Source organism: Hyalella azteca, unplaced genomic scaffold (assembly GCF_000764305.2).
Source record: "Hyalella azteca isolate HAZT.00-mixed unplaced genomic scaffold, Hazt_2.0.2 contig17816, whole genome shotgun sequence".
NCBI lineage: Eukaryota > Metazoa > Arthropoda > Malacostraca > Amphipoda > Hyalellidae > Hyalella > Hyalella azteca.
The window spans coordinates 66,887-80,414 of NW_025947586.1; the positions used below are offsets into that span (position 1 = coordinate 66,887).

At 39.7% G+C, this 13,528-nt stretch overlaps 1 protein-coding gene across 1 annotated transcript; it reads right to left on the bottom strand.

Annotated features, from left to right (window-relative positions):
• Positions 1-239: 239 nt before the first annotated feature.
• Positions 240-11,155, bottom strand: LOC108681853 (spermatogenesis-associated protein 20). Its single transcript, XM_018170928.2, has 12 exons — positions 11,015-11,155; positions 8,434-8,598; positions 7,018-7,237; positions 6,148-6,638; positions 5,669-5,837; positions 5,124-5,222; positions 4,564-4,683; positions 4,076-4,268; positions 3,111-3,276; positions 2,663-2,874; positions 1,782-1,981; positions 240-1,513 (listed from the first exon to the last, which is right to left on the bottom strand). Exons 1-12 carry the CDS (start codon positions 11,020-11,022, stop codon positions 1,172-1,174), a joined length of 2,385 nt encoding a protein of 794 aa, XP_018026417.1. The 5' UTR covers positions 11,023-11,155; the 3' UTR covers positions 240-1,171.
• Between the last annotated feature and the right edge of the window lie 2,373 nt (positions 11,156-13,528).

Genomic DNA, 13,528 nt, shown 5'->3' on the forward strand with positions numbered 1-13,528 from the left:
ACCAATACTTTAAAATAAAGAGAAACTGGTGAGCTTCGTGATCCTATAAAACTAATAAATATTGCTTTTCATAACGACGGAACTGGAAACCGTTCGAGATTGCCAGAAAACAACGTACACGGGACTTCGGCCGCCTGCACGAGAGAGATATAGAACGGAAATGTAAGGAATCCTGCCAACATAATAACTCAATGTAATCCTACCTACATAATAACTTTACCCCACAACTGAGACCTGCAGTCAGACACCGCGAGCTCAGCGGTGGGGCGCTCAGGAACAATCCCCCTAGTAGCGCGAAATCTCATAGGAATTCTGACGAGCACTGACACGCGTCAGAAGTCCCCTCTGAGGGGGAGTGTCCCGAATACGGGAGGGTAGATTTTCGTGTGAATATCCACCAACACCAAGCACAAGCCACGCGCTAATGACTTTCCTTATTATTTCGGCATTTTTTATCTGGTATAATATACGTCTATGTAGATCAGCTGAGAGCCATACAGAGGGTGGTTGTAAAGTACTCAGTCAGTCCATCATTTGAAAAAAAAAAACTTAACAAACAGCGCATTCGCCATCAAATGATAATTAAAATTACACTTTTTTCGAGCTCAGCAGAAAGTAACTCATTGTAAATTAGGTAAAATTTCATGAAAATAATTCATATTTTATAGATTTACATTAACAGCATTGTGTTGATGATCTAAACGAGAGATTACGGGACTTTTCAATGCATGGTTAACTCAAAGACAGTACGTCATCTGACGCAAAAGATAACCGTAGGAAAGCCTGGCACTAACTAAACCAACGGCACAGACCCAACGAAGACCTGAGCATCTCGCACCTCAATCGCTCAGCACTAGGTCATCTCGTTAGGCAGCTGTGATTCCATTGCAACTTATACGGCAAGGGAGGGTGCTTCCCAAGCACCACCTGTCGAATGCAGCGATCCCCTCCAGCTTAACCAACTGCTTGTCCGACCCAAACTTATCCCTACCCCTACTTATCTCTTTTTCACGTGACATACATGACACAGTAATTCGTTGCAGTAAGAGTCACATGAGCGTTATTGGGCGGTGAATGCCAGATCCTTACGTCAACCAACAACATCATTGCATCACATAGAATTCAGTATCATGCGACATTAACTTCACAATAACTTTACTTCAGCTATGCATCACTCAGCAGCGGCGGAGGCTTTGAAAGCGTTGTCGAGTCTTTCACGGAGTTGTTCCGGCTTGCTCATGGGCAGTGAGCACACAAAGTTGCAGCAGACGTATGCCTTGGCCGAGTCTTCTTCAGTTCCGTCTTTGCTTGCACTTGAAGTGGCTGCCTCATCCGTGGCCGAGACTGAAGAAGGCTTAGGCTTGTATTTGATGAGGTTGGGGTTGCGGTCGTAGAGCGGAGCGCCTTCATCCGTGGTAGCGACAAGTAGCACCCTGTTAGGATGAGGCACTGTGTGCACCACGCCAAGCAGCTCCTTCATGCTCTTCGACTTGATGCTTCCACTCAGGATGATCTGCAAATCAAATATTTGAAATGCAAAAAAAAAGTCTCGTGATGAGTGCAGGTGTGTCATGTTCTTTACATGAACTTCAATTTTGAAGAGACGAAGGATACGACGATAATTGGAGAACGTTATAAATCAATAACACAAAAGCAATGAGCATGCGATAAAAGGAGGATTTTGTCGTCAGATTATCATTAAACTCTATCAGACAGAAAATGAATTAATGAAATACCTGAACTAATCTCAGAATACAGTTCTTGCCCTGTAAAATCAGTACCTGAGACGTGGGCTCGGAGCGCATGACCGCGACAGTCGCCATCTCCGGCAGCGCGATGGGTATCTTGCTGAGGCGGTCGCCGAACACCTTCAGGATGATGTCGCATTTATTCAGCAGGTCCTGCTTGTCGAGCAGGCGGCCCAGCCGCAGCAGATTGCCTGCCGCCACGGAGTTCACTGCAGGCTCAGCGCCGTCCTGATCTGTTGTAGTGAGGCTCCATTATTTCAGAACATTCAGGAGTTTAACGGTAAAGTAACAAAGTTTGTGGTCAAAAAATAAACATAAAGTTATAGGTTTGATAATCTTTCAAGAGAAATTCTTCATTATCAACTAACGAACAACATTCACCCAGAGATCTGGGTACGAAAAGAAGGTACATAGTGAATGGAATTTAGAAACCTCTAAGCTATGCAGTGAGTCCAAAGATCGAGACCAAATCACTCATTAGGCTTATTGAAGTCTTTGAAAACAAATGCTTATCATACTCCCAGTAAAAGTTTTACAACAATGAACCAACTTCGAGTCTGACGAGTGTGGATGGGTCGCCAGCCTGAGTGAGGAGATACAGCGCTAAATTTATAGCATCTTGAAATAATTTATCCAACAACGAACCGTCTTTGAGTCTGACGAGTATGGATGGGTCGCCAGCCTGAGTGAGGAGATACAGCGCTAAATTTATAGCATCTCGCAATAATTTATCCAACAACGAACCGTCTTTGAGTCTGACGAGTATGNAACTGTCTCTTATACACATCTAGATGTGTATAAGAGACAGGTCTTTGAGTCTGACGAGTATGGATGGGTCGCCAGCCTGAGTGAGGAGATACAGGCTAAATTTATAGCATCTAGCAATAATTTATCCAACAACGAACCCAACGAACCATCTTTGAGTCTGACGAGTATGGATGGGTCGCCAGCCTGAGTGATGAAATATCCCCCATCCTTATCGTCCCAGAAGAGAGAGTCTTGCACCTCCTGCAGAGCCTCCGCCCTGAGCAGGTGCTGCTGGTCAAGGGTGCTCTTGTACAGCAACAGCAGCCCACGGATTGTCCAAGCGTAGTCATCACAGAAACCTTCTGTGGGATGCGGTCCTCTGGAACGATAGTTCCATTAACATACTACTTGACTTGTACCATGAGTGTCGTGGAGCTTTCATCACAGCTCGGTTCAAATTTTTGGCTGTCGAACCGGAATCCGAAACCAATTTAAAATTCATTCTACATGACATTCATTTAACAAGTTCTTTTCAAAAATCACTTCACGACCACAATATTTAGTTAATATAAGATAAATTAGGAAATGTGAAATAGACGTGTGCAAGGAACTCACAAAGTAACCTGAGATTCATCCCCTCTGTAGGCAGCTCTGTACAGCTTGCCGCCCTCTGGTGCTGAGAGATGCTTGATGATGAACTGAACGGCCGCTGCAGCACGCTCAGCATATCGTTCTTCTGCCAGGATCACAGCAGCACGGCTCACGGCGCTCAGCATCATTCCTGAAGCCATGAATATGTTTTACAATTAGCACAGGTTTTTACATCGTTTCAAGAACGAATCATTGTGTAAAAATAGTATGAGCTTCATTGACTGCTCTGTATAAATAATCCTCTATAATGAAAAAAAAAACAAGTGTATGAAAATATATACTAGTACGTAAAAAATAATTCATAAAATAAAAAAAATTCCCAGCATGAAAGTATCTCAGTTGAACTCCATGGGTTCCGAAACTGCTAAGGCATGCGAGAGTTATCCCTGAAAGACACATGAACAAATTACACACGTTATTCATAAACGAAATTTCATGAAACATGTTCATGATGTCATAAAATATATGGGAATCTAACATACTAAAAAAAGGGGGTAAAAAAAGGGGGTTTACACCAGAGACAACTTCACATTTATCTCATTGCGAACTAACAATTCAAGGAGCATTTGCTATCCAAAATATATGGAAGTCAACGAGCCACACAGTTCACTCGTCAGACGACTCACCACTACAGTCATTGACTACAACAACATGCTGCTTAAAATATATTGAAGTTTAAAAGCTCATTTACTGACTCCAATCATCACGTCAGACGAGTCACCATTCGAACACTACCACCACTAGCACTAGTAGCGAACACTACCGACAGCTGCACAAGCTACAAGGAAGTTCCATAATCCATAACTCTCCAATGAACACAGCGCACCACCCACCATTTCAGGAAGTAAACACTATCATATGCTGTTCAAAATTCATGGAAGTTCAGTAAGTAATCTACTGAACTGCGATTACCCCGTCAGACCACTCACCATTCCAGGCCGTGACCATCTTGTCGTCGAGATGAGGCCTCGGTCTGGTCAGCCTGTGCTGGTGCAGTTTTTTTCGCGCCGCCTCTAGTGCTTGTCGCGTCTTTTCTTCACTCAAGCTGAACTCTTCTGCAGTCTCCTGCAGGCTGCCGTGCTCGATCAGCACGTTCTGCTCCTTCAGTTCGTCGTGCGGGTCCTGCAAGTGAAAATAAATTAGAAACAGAATTGATTAGAGTTGAGAATTAGAAGGAAAATTTTCAATCGGAAGAAACTAAACCAAGGAGAAGCTACATTAGGAAACTAAACTAAGATGTCAGAAGAAACTAAACCATGTCAGAAGAAACTAAACCATGTCAGAAGAAACTAGTTGAAGAGAAATTTATGCAATACCATATATAAACATTCAGCAATATTAACCATAAAGAAAAGAGCAATACATGTAGTATGTCTATTTCCACACAAGCAGTCTTCATTGAAGCAGAAGTTGCCACCTTATATGGGTCCACATTGCCGGCGCTGACAACGCTGTAGTGATGACAGAAGAGCTCCGCTATGTTGACGTCTGAACCTTCATCACTGCTCACTTTCATCCCGTCCAGTAAATTCAATACCTGAACACAAAAGACAAAACAATTGATGCAAATTAAGAGATTATACAAATAACATCCCGTCCAATAAATCCAACAACTGACCAGAAGATGACGCAATTTGTTGAATTTGAAAAATATTTGAAAACGTTGCTACCATTAGTTGTAAATGCATAAGTGTGATACCAACAGAACTTTTAACCCGCAGTGCTTTCGGTTATAATCATAAGAGCAGTTGCGACTTTGCAATGAGCAGATAGGGGACTGCAGTGGTCAAACCATACAACAAATAGTATGGTCTTAATGACCATCAATGTGATACGAGCATCATAATAAATAATGATATATATGAACATTCTAATCCTCATGTTCTTTCATAGTCCAACGACAGTAAAGTGCAGTAGAATTAATACTTACTACCGGAAATAGGAAACATAGTAATCGTGGAGAAATACTCTACAAACCTCATCGTGTCTCCACACACAAAATGCCCCCTCTTTCTTTTCAGTGCTATCAGCAGTCGGTAAACTATCGGCGTCTTCAGCACTGTAGAACCCACCGCTCTGGAACATACAAATTTTCTTATAAGAGGAACCTGCATGTCATATAACGTATTGTTCACAGCCTACCATAGCTAATAATGTAGTCAAATAAGGTTTAGGTCACAGCTTACCATAGTAAATGAATGTTCTCAGCCAAAAAACACAGATTAAACTATCTTATTGATGAAGATTCTGTAATAACATGGCTGGCCGTGTTGCTTGTCTAAGTTATCTATCAAGCTGCATCTAAGGAACTGAGCAAAGAACTGCAGAATATAAAGTAACTTCCTATCTCATTATTTCAAAACATAGATGGCCTATCAGAGCATGCAGTGCATCAAGTCCTCACATTATGACAGCATAAAAAGCACTTGCCTTAACAGTACCGTATGTAAAGTGTTAATCCCCCTTATTGGCTGCTCAATGCACGAGTCCTACAAGTATTGGGAGTCAATATAAATTCTCACCTCATGGCTGAGATCCCGCATGACGTAGTCTAGAATGTCTCGCACTATCTCCGCATAACGCTGTTCCCCTGTCACTAGGAAGGCATCGAGGTAGGAATGAACAAGCTGGGCCTGGTCATAGAGCATCTTCTCAAAATGTGGAACATGCCAGCTCTTGTCCGTTGAGTATCTGCAGAGGGTAAAAAAAGCTTTTAAAAAGTAAAGCAATAAATTGTCACAGTAGAGGATTAAAAGTGACAAAAATGGCATAGCCCATGACATATAGCATTTTTATTGGGATAACTCAAGATTCCTACATTCACCAAGTAAATAATACAGAAGTGAACAATGCAAATAGGCCAAATAGGCAATCGGAGCACATGTACATAGCAAAATAATAATTCTATTGAAACAAAAACAATATACTAACAAATGTAACAATAGGTACAAACCGTTACATGGTAACAAGATTGCAGGAGAAAATATTTATTAAGACATACCTGGCAAATCCCTGCGAGATGTGATCATGGATACCTCCTCTGGCCATCATATTCAATGAGTGGAGAGCCATGTCTCTACCCTTCTTCGCGTCCTCCATATTAGGGTGCAGTAAGTAATAGGTGAAGAGGAAGTTCATGTTGCTAGGTTGTGGGAACTTAGGTGACTCACTGAAACCACCATACTCAGGCTCATAAGAATTTGCCAGTTGCGCTAAACATTTGATTGCTACTTCAGTGCCATGAGGTCTATCATCATCAACAGGGCTGGCAAGAGTAGCACTCTTCTGTAACACAGACAAGATGGCGGTGCCAGAGCGACGCACTTTCTCTTCATCAGTGGCCCACTGTTTGGCCAGCGCTTCAAGCAGTGTTGTGAAGCCAGGTCGCCCAAAGTAGCGGTTGTTGGGAGGGAAGTAGGTACCTCCGTAGACTGGGTGCAGGTCTGGGGTCAGCCAAACACTCATGGGCCAACCTCCTGAACCTGACATACTCTGCATCAAAACAAAAATACATACATAAATTTTAGTCCATGAATTTAAAAGTAATATGAAACTTCAACAAGCATGCGGACTTCTACATTAATCTACATTGATGTAAAGTAGTACCTACAGAGCATGCAAAGAGAGGAAAGGATTTTTTTATTTCTATAAATATATAGGTAGTAATTTTACAATTTTCATTATGTTGGCTGGGTGTAAAAACAATATATTACCATATGTAAACTATAAATGTAATAATCGAGAAATAAAAATTATACCAGTCAGCAATCTTAAACAAAACTAGATTGTCAAATGTCAACATCCTGATTTGACAGAATTTCATTCATAATGCAAGCTTGGAATTTTGGAAAGATCTCTTCATATTACTCACTGTAACAAAAGTCATGTAAACTTTATCAACATCAGGTCGCTCCTCTCTGTCAACCTTGATGTTGATGAAATGTTCATTCATGACTTCCGCAACTTTGGGATTTTCAAAACTTTCTTTCTCCATGACATGGCACCAGTGACATGTAGAGTATCCGACACTTAGGAAAATCAGCTTATTTTGCTCTGTGGCTGCCTTGAAGGCTTCATCTCCCCACGGATACCTGGAATTGCAGGAGGAAATGAATGACTTTTAATTGCTAGGATAATAATACCCAGTGATTAAAAACAAAGTATGAATGTAAGTACGTAGTTTGAAATAATATGATAAGGAGACTGGTAGGTATAAACTACTATTGCAAAATAAATACAAATGATAAGAAGATGCAGTTACCATCAGAAATGTAAGTTATGAATAATTTTGCATAGGTAGGTACTAATTGCAATGCTGGTTTCTGCATCAAAATGGTCTTTATAATGCAGATGAATATAATTGGCGTCAAGGTAACTACCATCAATCATGCAAATGACACAAAACAAGGCAAAAATTTTAAATAAAATAGTCAGAGAATGTTGGATAGAAGATATATTTTTTGTAGTAATAGTATACAATATAGTCAAATGGGGTAAGACAGGATCGCAGCCTTCATGGGGTAAGAAAGGACCAGCCCATATCATGCATTCTAATTGCACTGAATTTAATTTGATAGAAGAATATGTTAGAGCAATCATTGCATGTCATTTCAGTGCTTGTTTCAACCCTCTTCTGCAAATAATGAATTTCTGGCTAATTTTTAAAGAAAACTTATGTAAAGAAGGGTCATAAAATAGTTAACCCTGTTTGGGAAATAAGCTCTATCTAATGACAAAATTTTTTTTGGCCAAGTTTGTGCATGTAGGCATGTAACCTCAAGTAATAAGCAACTTTTGAGACATACTAGGCATTCCCACCTGCTACCATCACTGCCTGACATGTATTTCAAAATGGGGTAAAAAAGGACCGGACATGGGGTAAGACCTGTCTCTTATACACATCTAGATGTGTATAAGAGACAGGTCTTACCCCATGCCCGGTCCCATCTTACCCCATTGGGGTAAGATGGGACCAGCTCACTTTTTTTAATCTGTACAGAAAACTGTGTTGTATGCAGAAAGTCTGAGTTGTAGCTTAGAAGCCCATTGCATAACTACACCTTGTGATAGGTTTATGGTTTTTTATTTATTCATGGTATAGATGCTACAGGCTTGTTAGAGATTTCGGTCCTGTCTTACCCCATCTGACTATATATTATATTTCATGATGCAAATAGTAAATCTATGCTTTTTGTTGAGAGCTACAAAATAATATTTAACAGCTAAAATCTGATATCAAAGGATTTGTAGTCTAAATTTGTAAAATATATATTTGAAAGCATCTAACCAGTCAACTGGATTGGTGGCATGTTGCAGAAGATAAGGAGACTTTTCAGAAGCAAGTTTGTTGAGTTTCTTCTCTGAAGTTCCACTGCTGGTGCTCGTTGCAGCAGCTGCCATCACGAGATGGTCTGTAGTAACACTCAGGGCTCTCCTGAACTGGTGCAATAATCTGAAAAACACAGGTATGGTATAAATTAGAGAAGGAAACAATACAGAAAATATTTTTATAATAAAACTCTGAATAAAGTTGATAACAAACACATAGGAAACAAAAATTCCATATACACTTCAATAAAGAATTCTGCTCTATAAAACTAATATCATTTATCAGCACTGGAAAGTGTAATGTTTTAGGAAAATTTATTGAATTTCATGAGAAGGTATTAGCGGATTAGCCTATCATAGAAATTGCATTGATTATTAAAAATGCAATAGGTATATATACTGTACTGACAAAGAAAATTAACTTGAAAATAAATAAAATTTTCCCACTACAAATATTAATAAATTAACAATGATGTGTGTTGAGGAATCAGATGAAGCCTAAAGGTTAGTAGGCTATGTAGTTCCAGTTAAAAACTTTGCTAAATAGTACGTAGCAATCTTTACAGCCTACAGGACTTTGACATTCAGACATTGACTGTATGGCAGCATTTAAGTGAGATATATTTCCCATAGTGCCAGGTCTCATACAATGGCAATAGTCGTTGTAATTTCAACGACTTTCGCTGAAGTTATCGACCAATTTTTTTAATTTACAACGACTTTCAAGCTAAAATAATAGGTCATTTATCTTTTTCAACGACTACCAACTAATGGGACTCTTCCACAATAAACTTCTGACGACTGCCAACAAGCGACTTAGCGAGACCCGACAAGATACGACTGCGGTACTGACTAAAACCCGGACCCCAACAGCGCATTACGAGCGGCGGATGTAAGATGTTCAGCCCCGGGACAACGCAACCATCATATGTATTGAAGCTTGCAAAAATAATCGGACAGATTACGCCAGTGTTTTTTTCCACTTAGAAGCTAGAATCAAAATTTCTTGAGAAAAGTTTCTGCATGTTATATTTTTATTTTAACCTTGACATGTAAGAGCATGTAGGTGTGCAATATATTGCGGTGTTTTAATGCATGATATTCATGCATTTTAACCGATTACGTACATCTGAAAATTTGTATGCAAAATATTACGATGTTTGTGTGCATGAAATTCACGCACTTCAACTTAATACGCACATCTGACAGTCTGTATATGATATATATGAATATATCATAAGGCCTGTATTCATGTTAGAGGTGAAGCGGTGAATTCATTAGTAAAGAAACCTAAGAAGGCACTGCTGGTTTGAAAAATTAAACATTAATGCATTATCTGTTAGGTGTTTGTTGTATATAAAGAATATAATGTACATAGACTTAAGGTTATCTCATTATTAACGACTAGTCCACACTCAGGATGATGTATGTTTTCAGTGAGTTTTCCCGCGCATTTTCACTTTTTCAAGCTATTGCTGTGCACAGTTGGCGCAATGTAATGAAAATTGATTATCTTCGCGCACGTGTTCGCGCAATTCCGGCCATCTTTATTTTAGAAGAAATTTTCTCCAAAGTAATATGGCAACACTGAACACCGTCTGTTTACATTTCGTATGTATAACAGCCGCAGATTACGATTACCGTACGTTCCGTATCCGACAAGGCGGACTACCGGAGGAGTCAGAAGTAACCCGGACATGTCTTACATTTTATTATTGTCAGTTCGACTCGCGTAGTCAATATACTCGCGTATATTGTTGACTAAAATAGTAGAACTATTTTAGCTTTCTAAAGTACGACGCATGGCGCATTTTTTTACCAACGTAGTACGGCGCACCGCGCAGCCGGCGCAGGTCGTTAAATGACAAAATAAATTCCTGCGCACCTGGCACATCTTCCTGACCATGGCGACTAGTCACTAGTGTTTTCATTGTTAAGTTATCGAACTACTGAAGAAACCTATCGACTATCGACTGCATAAATCCTATCGACTATCGACTGGCATGCGGTTGTTCAACGACCAGATGACCTTGAGATAAATTTTACAACAACTCTTGTGCCACACTATGAGACCTGGCCATAGTGGAAGCATTTTGCGGCATGATAATGTTAAGTTGATACTTGATGGTGCGAGTCTGTTCTCAGTTCTGATTCAGTCAAGTAGTTAAGAAAAGCTAACAATTAGTAGTTAGATGAATTAGGTATCTGTAAGAAATGAAGGTTTAGCTTAGCTGGAGTGCCTTGAGATCTCACACTAAAACTTATTAACTTAAAGAAGTCATTAGCTAGATGGTTTTAAATCTGTTCATTTTCATAAATAATATTTTATTTTAACAGTGATAAAGATGTGGAAAAACTAACATTTTCTTACAGACTCACACTTTAAAATAAAAGATCATGCACCAAATAAATGTTAAATTTTTTAAACAAACAAAATTTTAATTTTGTTTGTAAGTTTGTTTGTTTAACTATTTCTACCTAATAATAATATCCTCTGAAACTTTGACCACAAAATAAACTAATAAGTCAATTTAACTTACGTATGCATTTACTTCATAGTTCATATATTACTATATGCTACAACTAATAACAATGAAAGATGCAAATGCAACTGATGGCAAATTACGACGTTATGGACAAAAGGCTGTCACTGGCAGGACATGTCGTCAGTAGGAGCACGTATCTAGAAGATGCAGGTGTACGGTGGGAGAATCACTTCGATTTTCATCATAAACGAAAAAATTAATTGCTAAGGTACGAAGTGTTCTCTCAAAATCCGTTTATCAACTCTTGATTAGGTTTCTTCGGTAATCTATGAAATTATATAATATGATATAATAATAATAGCGGTTTCAGCGTTTAGTAGGCCGTGGGCCTGTCGTCGACTCTTTACATCGCAGAATATTCACAGATCGTTGCGGTCTCGAACACGCAATTCACTGCTACAACTTTGCTGTGCTTAACCGCCCGGCCGCCTCGCCGATTCTGACCAGAAACTGGCGCACAGAGCTGGGATCGAACCCGCACCTCTCTGCTCCAATCCTGGTACTCTGAACTGTAACCACTGGGCCACCCTGCCCAACAATATAATATAATATAGTATAATATGATATCATACAATATAATATAATAAAATAAAGTAAAATATGATATATTATATCATAATATGATGTAATATGTTATAATATAGGTAAAATAATTTATTTATTTAATATAATATAACACGTTGGTGCTCCGAGTATGAACGCGTTCCTGAAGAGACTAGATAAAGCTATGGAAAAATATATGTTCAGACTTGAAATGCTTAGCACCATATTGAACCCGGTGGAAGTCTAGAAGCTACTTCAAGCTACCGTCAGTCATGAAAAGATCCGACCAAATGAAACGATTTTAGCTCTTCTGTGAACGAGGCACGAAAAGGAAAAGAATCGTCGACAGGCCACATCAGGCCTACGCTTCAGCGCCGAGATCACTATGTTACAGTATGTTATGTTATAAACTTTGGAAACAAATCGGAGTTCTATGTAAAAGGCGAGTTTGAATGGAGGAAGGAGAGGTCTTACTATAAATAGCATACACTAATTTTTATTATTATTGCCACGCACTGGGCGGCCTAGTGATTAAAGTTCAGAGTACCAAGATTGGCGCAGAGAGGTGCGGGTTCGATCCCAGCTCTGTGCGTCAGTTTCTGGTCAGAATCGGCAAGGAGGCCGGGCGGTTAAGCAAAGTAAAATTGATTCAGTGAGTTGCGAGTTCAAGCCCGCAACAAGCTGTGGATGTTCTGCAATGTTAAGAATCGGCGACAGGCCTCCGGCCTTATAAGCGCTGAAAAAGCTATTAACGTGATTCTTAAATTGCACAGATTAACGATTGCTGGGAACGCCGGGGATTATGATTTTATCATTAATAAAGAATAGCATTTCATATCTTACAGTTCGAATTTGAGCTGACAACATTTTTCAATAGTAATAGTAGGTACCTACTAGGAGTTTAAGCGTTCATTAAGCTAAATATATCCTATCGCCGATTCTTGACGTTTTAGAATTCTCGCAGCTTGACGGGCTTTGAGCTCGCAACTCGCTGCTATATAAAAGGTACTCTAATCTTCTAACCAACCGGCCATTCCGCAGAGTAGTTCAGTAGTTGGGTTTCGTTTTTCAATATGATTTTTTTTGCGAATTCCCGCTTCATTTCATACAAATATATATACAAGGTTCATTTTGTGGTAGAATTGGATTTCTTGTCTGTGCTCGATGGAGGACTGAATCTACGAAGGACTGAATGCTCAAATTAAGTTAATAAAATATTCCTGAAAGGCAATAAATTTTCTTTCATCTCACCTACAATATTCGAAAACTATCTGGAATAGAGCAGCCTATGAATTACTAAGAACAGTGCATGCTCACGGCAAAATTTGACGGCAGCATGCTAAAAATACGGTAAAGTTTACACACTCAACAAATCTGAAGCAATTTGTGATTAATCATACCCTAAAACTTCCAGGTAGATGATCCGCAAGCTCCGACAACACGAGCGTCCTACAGATCTCGGACTGATGCCTCAGGAGCATTGTCGGAGCTTCCCCGGCCGTCGGCTCAAGATATATCACCGCTACGGTGAAAAATTGAAATTAATTTCCATTTTAATAGGTTGGCTTCCACTTTGGCTCCATCTGTTGCAGGAGCTGTCGAGTGCTGGGAGTCTTGTGTGCACCAGAAGATCGGTCTGACTCTCACTTGTGAGTAAGAACTAAAATATCTCCGTGAAGATTCAACAAACAAATGCTGCTCTCCAGCACGTCGACACCACAAAACTTAGGAAAAGAAAGCATTATAAATGGGTGTCGAGAGAGCCTGATGGATTACTACTGCTTGTGAGTAGACCGGCCTCTATATCACAGCAACTTACTTGATGAAAATACCCAACCACCAGAGAAATGCAAAGTCAAGACTTTCCTCGCCAATTGATCCGCCTCGAAAATTTCCGGCTTATCAAATGATGCAGTCTTGAGTTTCAAGTCTCGTGCCTTGGCTTTACCTTGACTAGTTGGAGAA